Consider the following 14,400-nt stretch of genomic DNA (forward strand, 5'->3'; position numbering starts at 1 on the left):
AGAGAGTTGCACAGAAGCAGATTTCAGTCTGATACCAGAAAGGGAGGGGATTTCACAGTGAAGACATGTTTCTCACACTCAACCTGTCCAAAACTGAACTTATGAGCCAAACCTGTCTCTCTCTTCTTTGTTTCCTCGGTTGCTCATTCACCCAGTTGCTCAAGCTAGGAAACAGGGCAACCATCTAATGCTCCTCTTTCCTCAAACCACAAATTCAATCACCAAGATCTATTGATTTCACCCCTAGATTTTCCCTAATTTATTTACTACCATCTGAATTGCTACAACTCTGATCTAAGACATCATCTTTCACCTGCATTACTGCCAAGAGTTTTCAATCAGTCTCCCCACATCTATTCTTGGCCCCTTTCAATCAGTTAACCTCACACTAAAATCTAATCCATCTCATTTAAAATGTTAAACCCTTCTAAGGCTCTCTACTGAACTCACCACACTGGCTTTTAGTGCCTCAAATGCACCAGTTCCTTCAGTCTCCCGGCCTTGAAGTGACTGCTCTTTCAGTCTACAATGCTCATTGCGTGTCCCCAGCACTGAGTTAATGCAAATTCTCAGCCCACACAACTTCCTCAAAGAAGCTTTCCCTTACTCCTCAATCTAGCTGGGATCTCAAAGTACCCAATCCTATGCTGCTCTTAGCTCAACCATTAAAACATCTGTAGGCAATTAGCTGTTTAATGTCAGTCTTCCCTTCTGCTGGCTAGTAATTTCCACGAGTTTGGTAAGTATCTCTGCTGGTTCCCAAGGTACATCACAATGCCTAACACATGGGTAGGTACCCGATAAATATCTACTAATGACTACAGCAATGGTGCAATGACCACAGGCAGATAAAAATTCCTACAAAAGAGATCCAAAAGAAACTGGGAGAAACAGAAAGAAAGTCTAGTTAAGTCCCACCTCATCGATGCAAAGCAGGAAATAACCAGAAACTTAGAAAACAGATGGCCAGGGATTAGGACTAATTAGCCTGATAAAGGTGAGCTGACGCCCTGCACTGAAGCACGAATATGCTGCAGAACAGAATTCAGGTCTCCACAAGCTCACGCCTCTGTTGAGGACTTTAGGGCCGTACAAGGACATCCCTGTGGTGCAGTCTAGGCCCTTGACCCAAATGACCCTGCCTGCTGCACTCACATAACCTAGAGCAAACAACTGCATCTTAGATGGCTTAAGCAATTTGCTGCCATCTGCCATCTGTACTATGCTTCTTCTCAATTAGCTTCAAAGAGTAAGCAGTCCCTACCTGGTCTTAGTAACTTGAGGTCATAGGATTTGTTCGAAGATTTCAAAAGACGTTGATTTCTTTGTGTTTGAGTGGGGAGGGGTGGGGAGCAATAAATAAAGTAGCCCCCTTTCAAAGAAAAATCTGAATCTAGCCATTGCCTACCAGTAAACAATCTTGAAGATTTATTGCTTAAAACTAGTGGATCCAAACACCAAAACCTAACAGAGTTTTCAGCCAGGACTCTGGACTCTCTATACTGTACATTCTGAGCAAGAAGCATATACGAGAAAGAATCAAATTAAAATCTTTAGAGACTCTAAGCATAAAAAAAAAACTACGATATCTCTATTTTACATTGTCTTTGCACCATTCGCTCGCAAATTTTAATTTAAAATATAAATAATACTAAACTGTAAAACACTGATTGGAGGGGACTACATGGATTTTTTTCTTTGAAAAGCATCAGGTTCTTTCAAAAGCTCCTTCTCTCTGGCTTGCTGGTATCTTAAGCACAAGTTTGCTGAATGATCCAGCCATGGACCACTAGATAAATGGGTATGTGGAGATGGATGGGTGGGGAGGTGGGAGGGTCCTAGATGAGGGCGTGCTGTGGGATGCTGGGCAAGGCCCTTTGCTCTCTCTCAGCTTCAGTTTCCACATTTATAAGATGAAAAGCTTGGACTAACGTTTTCCAGGATCTGTTCTGCTCTTTTTTCCCTTAATAGCACAGATAGCTTGGAAACCTAATTGATTAGAAACGTAGGTGTGACTCCAGGGAGACATAGCTGGGGTTGTACCTTTATGAGCAGAGGGACAGGGTCCACCACAGTCCTGTTGGCTAGTATGATCAGATTCCATACAAGCTGACTTCAAACAATCATGAATAAAAAACAACAAAGAGGATGTTCAATTTTCTGTACTTCCCCAAGCCACCATGCTGTAGGACACTACTTCTGTGAGCTGTTAATAAATGAGTGTTCCTCAAAAAAAAGGGGGGGGTCTTGTGCACTATGAATGTTAGGTACAGTAGGTTAAACAAATTCAAACATGTTTCTTTATGTAAGGTTTCTGAGAGCTATTAGAAATAAGTACCTGCCAGGTCCTATGCTAGGTCATTACAGGCATTTCATTTAATCTTTACAGGTGAGAAACTGAGACAGACAGGTTAACAAACCTACATAATTTCACAAAGCTCATCAGAGATGGCACGAGGTCTTAAACCAGTTTGTTTGTCACCAAAGTAAGTTCTCTTAATCACCATAAGGTCTTGGCTTCCATCAGCCTCCAATGTGCTACCAGATACTGCCACTCTCCAAAAGGGCTCTATGGTACGCAGGGAATCACAAATTATTTGTCCATGGACCTTTGCTTGTTTATTTCTCTAGAAGTAAACCTACAAGTCTAGTTTTCTCTACATACCCATCTTTCTACTAGTCAGCAGAAGGACACTCAATCCTTCAATGAAGAATTTCAACTAACTAGGAAGTAGAAATTAAAATATTAGAACTAGAGGAGATATGAAAGATCTTTCCATCCAAAACCCTCATTTTCCAGATAAGCATGTTTAATTCTGAAGGAGGAAGTGACTCAGAGTAAGGGAAGGGATTGTACTAGACTGTCTAGGTTCAAGCATATAACCCTTTCTAATTATGTCTCTAAATCATTTTTATATGTGAAGTTTACAGCGTACTACCCTATTTATAACTGACGGAAAGATTTCCCAAAAGCAAGTTAGTGACTGGTTTATTCAATATTTACTCTTGTGTTTACTATTAAATGGAAACGGACGGACGGACGGACGGACGGAAGGCAGGCAGGCAGGCGGGCAGCCTGGCTGCAATGAACTGTCAAGAGCAAAGGTCCAAAGAAACACTACCTGAGAATATCATAACTGGCAAAGTCCCATTGGTAGAGGCCCAGTGCTGAACTACAGACAATGTATTTGCCATCAAAATGAAGTCTTGGCTGCAGGCAGATACTTCTATCCTCAGAGACAGACAATGTTTTTAAGCACTTGCAGTTGATTTCTCTTCCAATTGGCCAAATCTACAAATAAAAGAAAATCAGAAAACACGACAGATTGTATCACCCTAGAAAATCTTGTCCTTAATGTGGTTTTCATTTGCTGAGTTCAGAAACCAACTGAAGTAAACTGGGAAGACCAGAGGGTTTAGAATTGAGAGGCATGGGTTCAAACTCTGATTCTGCATGTATGTGCTGTGCTGTCTTGGATAAAATACTTAACGTCCCTGAACATCAGTTTCCACAATGAAGATAATGCCTACCACATGAAACAATGTAAAAAAGTTGCACTAAAAAAGTATTAAGAGTGCTCTGTTAACTTTTTGCAATTTTTTTTATTCTTATACAAGTAAATGTTTATATTTTCATAGTTAGACCCAAGAACTGAAGAGGGTAAAAAGATACATGTCTTCAGAAAACAGAATGGCCCAGGCCAGGTTGCTCAGTTGATTAAAGCGTCGTCCCATAAGCCAAAAGGTTGCAAATTTGGCCCCTGGTCAGGACACATACCTAGGTTTTGGGTTTTATCCCCAGTCGGGGTGCATACAGGAGGAAACCAATGATGTTTGTGTCTCGCACCAATGTCTCTCTCTCTTTTCCCACCCCGTTTCCCCTCTCTCTCTAAAAATCAATAAATGTATCTTTGGATGAGGGTAAAAACAAAGAATGCACTGAAGATGATTTTCTGTGGATTTTCTTTTCTTCATTTAAAAATCAGAGCTAGAAACTGTCTAGAACATAAAGATAATGCACGCTTCTTTTGCCAATGGGTTTGAGGTGGCTTAGACAACAATAACATTCCTACCTACCTTAAAATTTTCATTTTAATTTAATTTTAATGTTCCTATATTTGCCAGTTTTTCTTTGATGAGGCAAACTAAGAGAGAAAAACTTTACCTTGATCTCATACTTGTCCGCACTTAAGAGGATGTAGTCTCCAGGGCTGTGCAAGAGAGACTTGACTTTGCACTTCTGCAAAACCACCTAGAAATATAAACATCCATGTTACAGAAAGATCCTTTTAATGCTACCCCTATATGTTTTTTTTTAACTTAAAATACAAAAAAGAGCTTGAAATGATATCATGTGCTAAAATAGCTGAGCTATAACTTAATGACCAAGTTAACCTCTAAGTTTTACTACAACCAATATATCAAAATTATCGGTAGGATCTAAAAGTGCCTAATGTTGGCAACATTTAATCCTGGTTTTAGTGTGAAAGCAAACATTAGGACTGATTTTTAAAATTATAAAATGTTACTTTATAGAAAATGTGAAAAATAGGAAAGAAAAAAGCCCACAGTCATAGAAGTAGATTCAAACCATCTGTTTTCATAAGCATGTGCATTATAAAGGAAAAGGCACTAGACTTACTAGGACCAGAATCTGCCATACATTGACTTTGCAACCTTGGACAAGACCATCTAGCCTCTTTCTGTGTTTCCTCATTTTTAAAATAGGGGATGAGTCCTGGCTGGTGTGGATCAGTGGACTGAGTGCTGGCCTGTAAACCAAAGGTTCCTGGGATTGATTACCAGCCAGGGCACATGCCTGGGTTGTGGGCCAAGCCTCCAGTTGGGGGCATGCAACAGGCAACTGACTGCTGTATCATGCACACTGATGTTCCTCTCCTTCTCTTTTTCCCTCCCTTCCCTCTTCTCTAAGAATAAAGACAATCTTTAAAAATAATACAATCTTTATTATAATCTTTAAATATAAATCTTTAAGTATTAAATTTATTTTAAATACAATCTTTAAAAATAAATGAATAAATAAATAAACAACCAACCAATAAAATAGGGAATGAGGAGAGACTTCTAGTAAAGACGATGGTGTAGGCAGACATGGCTCACCTCTTCACACAACCACATCAAAACTACAACTAAAATATAGAACGACCATCACTCACAACCATCAGAAATCAAGTTGAATGGAAGTCTGACAACTATGGAATTAAAGAAACCACATCCATGCAGACTGGTAGGAGGGGTACAGACGCAGAACAGAGTGGTCCCACACCCATGTGTGGTGGGTAAAAATTCAGGAGGGATATCTGGGGAGTGAGGAGTCCCAGCCCCACACCAGGCTCCCCAGATGAGAGTTCCAGCGCCAGTGAGATAAGTCCCCACAACTTCTGGCTGCAAAAACCAGTGGGGATTGAGTCAATAGAAGAAATTTCTGGAGCCCCAGGCAGTTCCTCTTAAAGAACCCACACACTGACTCACCTACTCAGACGCACTCCCCCTGAGCTGCAGCACTGGGTTAGCAGCTGAATGGCACCAGTGGTATAGAGGGAGAAACTAAAATGTCCAGCATCAAGGAGAGCAGAGGCCATTGTCCCTTTTCTAAGCCCTGCTCCCACAGAGCTGGCAAGCTGGTGCCTATCTGAGACTCCATCAACTTCACTAACACTGTTTGACCTGCCTTGGAGATCCCCAGAGATTCCAGCCCACCCAATTTATGAGCCCAGCCAAGCTGCTTTTCCATATGAATGGATGGTCTTGGCTTATGCTTCACAACTTCCTAAATCCAATCAAATAAGCAACAGCTGGCTTTAATGAGCCCCAGGCCAGGCACTAGTAACAGCCAGCGTAGATTAACAGTGTGGCTTCACTTGGGAATCTCCAAGCCCAGCATAAGTAGCAGCCATTTCAGATTGCTTATAGCTCAGGCTGGGTGGCCCTGGGCAAAACACAGGTAGGGGCTGACCTTGGCCTGCACCACCCGGGAAACCCCAGGGCCAGTGCACCCAGTGGACAGCTACAGACCACGCTGGAGCACCACCACCCTGACCCTGCAAGGCTGATCCTCCATGGAGGACAGAGATTGGTGGTAAGTGGTCACAGCCAATCCTTGCAGCTGACTGGCCTGGGTAAATCACTCCCATTGATCTGCCAACAGCACCGAAGGATCAACTACAAGAGGAAGGTGTACTCAGCCCACACAAAGGGCCCACCTCAAGTACCCAGCCTGGGTGATAGGGGAGGCTGTGCCATTGGAGCCTACAGGACACCTACCACATTAGGTCACACCACCAAGACATGGAGTTAAAACAGCTCTACCTAATACATAGAAATAAACACAGGGAGGCTGGCAAAATGAGGAGACAAAAAAAACATGGCCCAAATAAAAGAACAGATCAAAACTCCAGAAAAAGAACTAAACAAAATGGAAATAAGCAATCTCAGACAGAGTTCAAAACACTGGTTATAAGGATGTTCAAGGAACTTAGTGAGGACCTAAACAGCATTAAAAACATCGAGTCAGAATCAAAGGATACATTAATTGAAACAAAGAACAATTTACAGGGAAACAACAGTAGAGTGGATAAAGCCAAGAATCAAATCAATGGTTTGGAACATAAGGAAGCAAAAAACAACCAATCAGAACAACAAGAAAAAGAGAACCCCCCAAAACGATGACAGTATAAGCAGCCTGTGGAATAACTTTAAGCAATCCAACATTCGCTTCATAGGGGTAAAAGAAGGAAAAGAGAAAGAGAAGAAATTGGAAATCTATTTTAAAAAATAATGAAAGAAAACGTCCCTAATTTGATAAGGAAATGGGCATGCAAGTCCAGGAAGCACAGAGTTCCAAACAAGATGGACCCAAAGAGGACCACACCAAGACACACCAAAATTAAAATGCCAAAAATTAAAGATAAAAAGAGAATCTTAAAAGTAGCAATAGAAAAGAAGTCATTTACCTACAGGGGAGTTTCCATAAAACTATCAGCTGATTTATCAAAAGAAACTCTGCAGGCTAGAAGGGATTGGCCAGACATATTCAAAGTCATAAAAAACAGGAACCTACAGCCAAGATTATTCTACCCAGCAAAAATATCATCTAGAATGGAAGGGCAGATTAACAGCTTCCCAGACAAGAAAAAACTAAAGGAGTTCATCATCACCAAACCATTACTAGCCCCCGTTGAAGGGGCTTATTTAAGATCAAAACTATGAATAAAATGGCAAAAAATAAATAGATATCTAACACCTGAATCTAAAAAACAAACTGGGCAAACAAGAACAGAGACAGAATCATGGATACTCAGAATGTTTTGATAGTTGCCAGAAGAGGTAAGGGGATTAAGAAGTACAAACAGGTATTCGAGAAATAGCCACAGAGATGTCAAGTACAGACAGGAAATGGAGTAGCCAAAGAACTTATGCGCATGACCCACAGACATGAACAAGGTGGATGGGATTCCCTGAGGGAGTGGGGGGTACCGGGTGGAGGGGGCCCTAGGGCAAAAATTCAGTAAAACTGTAGCAGGATCAATAAAATATAATTTTTAAAAAATATACTATCCTAAAGGGAAAAAAACACCCACAATTCTATAAGAAATAATCACCTTCAACTTCTGGTGCATAAACACATTTAGAAACTGGTATCATACTCTATATAGTATTTTTTTTTGTATGTGACCTCTTTTATTTGTTCCCTATACCCATCTGCCCATCTACTACATTGTGGGCATCTTTCCATGTCCTTAAGTCATTCATATTTACAGCGTGTCTTTTACATGCTGGTCACTGCTGTTACACCATCATGCTTTGTGGTTGTATCTATTCCATCTTATGGCCCACCACCATTTACAAGGCAGCAAGTACCATCCCCCCACAAAGGCCGACATTAAGAAGACTGTCTTCCTACCTTGGTAACCCATTCCGTGTGCCCGGTGAGTGTGTTCAGGCATGTCCCAGCAGATAAAGCCCATACTTTCACAGTGAAGTCTGCAGAACCACTCACCAAGATATCCAGTTCGTCATTGTAGTCGACACTAAATACTAATATATATAACAGATACAAAGTTAAAACATGCCTATGAGAGTCTTAGTTATAGAATTCAACAGCGTTTATTCTCCTTAGCTGCTCAATTTTATAATTTCTAATAAAATTAGAGCTATGATAAGAATGGTACCACTCAACTGACAGTTTTATGATAAAAAATATATCCATTTCAAAATTCTTGTTGGAGATAATGGCATTTCTTCTCAGAATTATTATCTGCCTGATACTATACAAAACTTATCTAGCTTATGCAGGGAAAACAGAATGAACACAGGTGGCCTTAGTCATATTGCCACTATTTACTGTAGTGAGTCAAAATATCAAGAATATGCTACAAAACAATAGCCATACTCAAGAAAAGCCAGTGTAATGAGAAAACAAACAAAATACAAACAAGGATCTCAAAGACCAGATTAAGCCATTCCCTCAAAACTGTCTGCATTTCTTCACATCTAGCCTCCACTCCTTCACAGCTATACCTCCAATACCTAAAACAATGCCTGAGCATACAGCAAGTACTCAAATATTGGTTTTTCAATGTCTGCCAAGTTCTAAAGAAACACTGGGGACCCAAAGATGAAGACATTGGTCTTTAAGGAACTCAGTCTAAGCAAGCGGTGGTGGTGGTAGTCCAGAAAAAAAAACAAAATGTTTACCTCTTGCTAGGGAAACACCAAGGAGAATGACTAACTTTGCCCAGGGGTATCAGGGAGGACTTCAGGGAAGAGGCGATATTGGAGATGGGCCCTGAAGGATGAGTAGAGTTTATCAAGAAAAGACAGAGAATATTGCAGGCAGAGGGAACAGCAAAGGCATAGAGTTAGGAAAAGCCACAGCAATGTCCAGGGAACAGCAAGGAGGAAATTTTCTAGAGCAGGGCTCTGAAAGTTCATCCATTACAAAATCACCTGGTAGTCGATGTATATTTTGACACTAAAATAGTCACTCAACTTAACATATAAATTCCATGGTAAATCATGTATCTTCAAATATTAATTTCTACAATAAACAAGTGGTAGAAGATAGCAGACTGAGGAAAAATGTATAGGATGACAAACAAAATGGAAAAAATATTTGCTTTTAGCAATAAAACAGTTAGGTTTACTTCAAAGAATTACTGAGTACCAGGTATGGTGCAAGAACTTGGGATCTAAGAGCAAAGACAGGCAGGGCCCAGGCCAGTGCGGTTTTGTTGGTTGGGTGTCATCCCATAAACTGAAAGATTGCGGATTCAATTTCCAGTCAGGGCGCATGCCTTGTTGCTGGGGCATATACAAGAGGCAACCAATTGATGTTTCTCTCCCTCCCGCCCTCACTCTCTAACATAAAAAATAAGCATGTCTTTGAGTGAGAAAAAAAAAAAAAGAAAGGCATGGTCTGTCTTTCTGGATCTTACCGCCTGGTGGGGAAATCAAGATCACCATACTTCCTTGTATGATGAGTGTTATGACAAATATACATAGTATTGGGATACCTATAGCAGGAGAGCTCAACCTGTTTTGGAAGTTGACAAAGGCCACTCATAAAATGTGATGCTTAAGAGCACAGTCTGTGCCTTTCAGGGGTGAACGCGCTGCACACATGGGAAAAAGAAGAGAGCTGCTGCTCACAAGGCCGGGCAATAGCACACCAAGGTTTCTTCACAAAATTCCAAAGTACGATGCCCTGGGGAAGCTAAGGTCTCCGGGCTATAATCAAATGACCAGCTTTTGCAAACTAAGGCTGCTGTAAAATTATTAGAAGATATTCAGGTATGTTTCTTTCATCTTCTCTCCAGGCAGTGGCTTGTTATCAATTGTCAACCAAGCTCCAATTCAATGTAATATGTGCAGATCACACAAACTGGGAACCACTATCACTCCAAAAGATTTTAGCCTTATTTCTACAAATAAAGTAGACTGAATTTTTAGTTGCATGAGTTACTCAATCTGGAGGTAAGAAATCTGATCAAAGCAAAGGGGACTGACTGTTCAACAGGATATAAGTGAAGTAGGAGAGAAGGAGAACTGCTCCCTCCCAACATAAGGGTATAGAGAGAAGAGTTTTAAATGGGCCAAGGAAGAAACAGAATTAGGAAAAAGATGCCAGGTAAGAACAACTTGAATAAAGGGATTAGCCGTCATAACTGAGAAAGAAAGGGGGGAAAGGCAAGTTAAATTAAAAAATTAATAAAAGATGAGATCACATTCTTGGCTCCTGACTTTAGGGAATGAAGTTCAAGTAACCACAGAAAGCCTTGGAAAAGGACAACCCACCCGCCCCTGTGTGCCCTCGGAAGTGCTGGGTCCTGGCTCCGGAACTCCATTCCCAGCAGGCCACAGTGTTGTCAAAGGAGCCTGTCACAAGCTTCTGCTCATCAAACTTCACTGCTGCACAAGTATGCGTCTGGATGCCATAAACGCACTGCCCTGTGCTCACATCCCACAGTTTTGCAGACAAGTCATCTGACCCTTTAAGAGAAAAACAGAGAGATTAGTAAGGAAACACTGAAGAAGGAAAATCAATCTCCAAACCACAGTATTCTTAAAGAAGAACTCAGTGGTCACCTCCTCTAGCACTCCCACTTTATAGCAGAGAAAACCGAAGCATGGAGAGGGTAACATGACTCACAGAGTCACCAAAGTGGTGTCAACAGCATGAGTGCTGCATGCAAACTTTTTGGTTTAGCCCTTTTCCCTTAACTTTCTAGGTTACAGAGAAATGTTAGACTAAAGCATCCCTTGGTGCTTCCACTTGCAAAATGTCATAAATCTTTCAGCATCGTGAGTCTGATTTGAGCGTGAAATGATGAGTATTACCCATGACGGCATGTGTACATTTGCGTGTTTGTCCATTACTCAACAATCCTGAACAAACAGAGTGCTGAATAGTAAAGCTGCTGTTGGAACATGTTCTACTCAAGACAAGTCACAGAGGAGCTTCAGATCATGGGTTAACTTCTGAAAAGGTTAACTACTAATTTCTTAGGCCATCTTGAAATGTGTAAAGGAACTTCTAAAATAACCACAGGTAAATCATTCCCAGACACTCGGAACAACTCAACAATGAACTTATAGAGCCTCTTAAGATTCTGTAGAAAAAAGTATGTTTCACTTCCGCCTCTGATGAAAATATTATACTGATCATGGTGACAATTCAGGACTTTGCTTTAATTACATTAAAAATGCTTATGATTAGTTCATATCTCACAATTTACCTGTAGAATAAAAAATAATAAGAATCAAAGGACATTTTGAGGATGCAAATACCATCACTAAGACAAGGACACAGTAATCTGGAAAGCACCAAATGAACAGTTTTTAAGAACTGAAATGACTAGATAACGCCAGCCACAATTCTAGCTTTAAGGGTTGGTCAAGAGCCACTGTTTCAGAAAATAGAAAAATCACTACCACTATGAAAGAGGTACAGCACAGATTTTAACCTGGGGAAACCCTTAAGAGAACATACTGGAATGGAGACTATGTTTGTTGTCACTTTACTATTTAGCGATTCTGTTTCCTCTCTATAAAATAAGGGGTTCACCTTGATTGGTGGTTCTCACTGGGTACATAAAACATCAGAATTATATAAGGAGTTTTATCAAAGCATACATGTATGGCCCTACCTTCAGAAATTCTAAATTAGAATATCCGAGGTGGGATCCAATAATTTTAAAACCTTGCCAAGTGATTCTAATGCATGAGCAACATTTTGAGAACCAATGTTCTAGAACAGTGCTGTTAACAGAAATATAATACAAGCCACATTAGTAATTAAAAATTTCTATTATTTACTTGAAAAAGTAAAATAGAATTTAACAATATCAAATGATCATTTCAACATGTAATCAATATAAATATTAATAAAACATTTTATATATTAAGTCTTTGAAATCCAATAATGAGTATTTCACGTTTCACATCTCAGTTTGGACTAGCCACATCTCAAGTGCTCAAAAACCATTAAGTGGCTAGTGGCTAGTATATTACTGGACAGTGCAGGTCTCAATAATCTTTAATCTTGGGCATTTTGTGACTATATTCCTAGTGAGCTAAGGCAGGAAATCATTTTAGGATCTGACCTTGGTTCTGATTTACTGCCAACATTCAAACAGGGCCACGTTCGTTCGTTCATTCATTCACTCATTCATTCAACCTGTATTTACAGAACTTCTATATCAGGTAGGCCTGTCTCCTGCCCTCATGGTGCTTAAGTCTACTTGGGAAGACAAAGAGGTTAAACAAGCAATAATAATTCAGTACAGTACATAGTGGGCAGTACAAAAGCCCATGGCAAGTACAAAAAAGGGACAAAAGGAGCAAATGCCTCAGATGAAGCTCCATGGAGTTTACCACTGTGCTCCTCAACATCTAGGTGTTCGCAAACTCACCTTGGGGGATGACATGATGGCTCCTCAACTGAACTGTATTTGTTTTTAAGCTGGGCTTTGGCATAGGATTGTTTGAAGAAGGGATTTCATGATTTAGGAAAAACTAGCTAAAATCTCAAGTATGAATAAGTTAACCTCTCCTTCCCCAAAGGAATAGTATATGTCAAAGGTCAGCAGAACTTTTTCAGTAAAAGACCAGAAAGTAAGTATTTTAGGCTTTTTGAGCCATATAGTCTCTTTTGGAATTACTCTACTCTGCCGGAGCTGGCCCTGCAGCTGGTGGTTTGCCAACCCCTGGCATGTACCTATTAAAGTACCTATTAAGTATCTCTATATATTGCAATGCATGTATGTGAATAGACACTGTGGTCAATGCATAAAGAACTGCTAGGAAGCATTCTGAACACTGCCTAGGAATTATTTACAATGCCTGTCAAAATGCACTGTCTAAAACATGGGCACTGGTTTTAAAAGTGGTTCAGTATGACAGAGAACAGCGGTGGTAGGGTCCAGCTAGAGAACTGGGTCAGGAGGATCTCTAACTATGTATGACCTTATTAGCATTTCTGAAAGACCACTATGGCTGCATCATAGACAATGGTTTGAAGTGGGCAAACTGGAGGCAGAAAGGCTAAATACTAGGAGAGAGGATAAACAAATATGTGGTATGTATACAATAGAATATTATTCAACCTTAAAAAGGAAGGAAATTCTGACATATGCTATAACATAGAGGAATTGTGAAGATATTATGCTAAATGAAATAAGTCAGTCATAAAAAGACAGGTACTGTATGGTTCTACTCACACAAGGTACCTGAGTAGTCAAATTCAGAGACAGTGAGCAGAACCATGGTTGCCAGATCCTGAGGGCAGGAGGGAATAGGGGCTCAGTGTTTAATGAGTACAGTTTCAGTCTGGGAAGATGTAAAAATATCTCGAGATGGATGTGAATGTGAATGTACTTAATGGCACTGAACTATACATTTAAAAATGGTTAAAGTGAAAAATTTTGTGTTATACATATTTAACACAATTTGATTTTAAAAAGGGAGAGTTTAATCTAGTTGACATAGGAAAAAACTGGGCCATTCATTTTTACACCCTAAGGATACATTAAAAAACAATCAGACTGAGTTCCAGTGGTACAATTCTCCTCTTAATTGCTAAGCCTTTAGGAGCCATTATTCTCTGCTCCTTTTTGGCTTCATGTCAATCTTCCCTATGTATTCCCATTTGCTGCATTTACTAGCCCAATGTTTTCAAGGAGGTCATCAAAGATGCAGCCTAGAAACAAAAGGGGACTAAGTGAAAGCGGACTATTTTTCATTAGATGGAGAGAGGAAAAAAGTGCTCTCAATTCAGAAAAGAGGATGAAAACAATACTTTGACATCAAAGTTACAGGGATGGTTATGTAACAGAGGTAAGCAGAAAAATTAGCTGAACACGAATGGAGTAAACTACTGTATCAAGCTAAGTTTAAATATTTAACTTGTAGAACCAGGTCTCAGCTCTCGCCTGCCTCTCTCTAAGGCATTTGACTTGGCAGACCAACTGAATAAACATTTACCTGCGCCCTCGTTAAGACAGGCAATTTTCATCCTTCTTGAACTCTCTTCATCACAGTGTTGTTTCTTTACCTCTCCCCTTCCTCTAAGTACACTCTTCAAGGATCCACCCTAGGCTCTACTCTTCTTCTCTACATCTCTTTTTAAAATGTCACTATTGCAGTCAAAGCTGTGATGACTAACTCCTAAATCTTCTCTCTCGCTGTCTGAGCACTCTCCAAATCTCTGATCCTGCGTTTCCAGGTACTTGTGTGAATCTCCCTTTACACATCCAACTGAATCAGTTCATCCCAAATTGAACTCCAACTACCTTCTCAAATTTATTCCTCCATTTTCCATTCTTGTTACTAGTACAGCTATCTTCCCAGGTACACACAAAGCTAGAAACCTCAGCTGTT

The 14,400-nt window shown here is 40.2% G+C and overlaps 1 protein-coding gene across 3 annotated transcripts in view; it reads right to left on the reverse strand.

The window, feature by feature from the left end:
- The window catches only part of FBXW2 (F-box and WD repeat domain containing 2), a 31,022-nt gene that overhangs the window by 6,278 nt on the left and 10,344 nt on the right, over positions 1 to 14,400 (reverse strand). For all 3 annotated transcript variants that reach the window (XM_028508688.2, XM_036022144.1, XM_036022145.1), the window contains 4 exons: positions 10,318 to 10,512; positions 7,925 to 8,058; positions 4,166 to 4,252; positions 3,123 to 3,292 (listed from right to left, as the gene is read on the reverse strand). In XM_028508688.2, coding sequence (XP_028364489.1) covers positions 3,123 to 3,292; positions 4,166 to 4,252; positions 7,925 to 8,058; positions 10,318 to 10,512 — 586 coding nt within the window. The remainder of the gene's footprint in view (positions 1 to 3,122; positions 3,293 to 4,165; positions 4,253 to 7,924; positions 8,059 to 10,317; positions 10,513 to 14,400) is intronic.

The sequence above is a fragment of the Phyllostomus discolor genome, chromosome 3 (genome assembly GCF_004126475.2).
Source record: "Phyllostomus discolor isolate MPI-MPIP mPhyDis1 chromosome 3, mPhyDis1.pri.v3, whole genome shotgun sequence".
In the NCBI taxonomy this organism is placed as follows: domain Eukaryota; kingdom Metazoa; phylum Chordata; class Mammalia; order Chiroptera; family Phyllostomidae; genus Phyllostomus; species Phyllostomus discolor.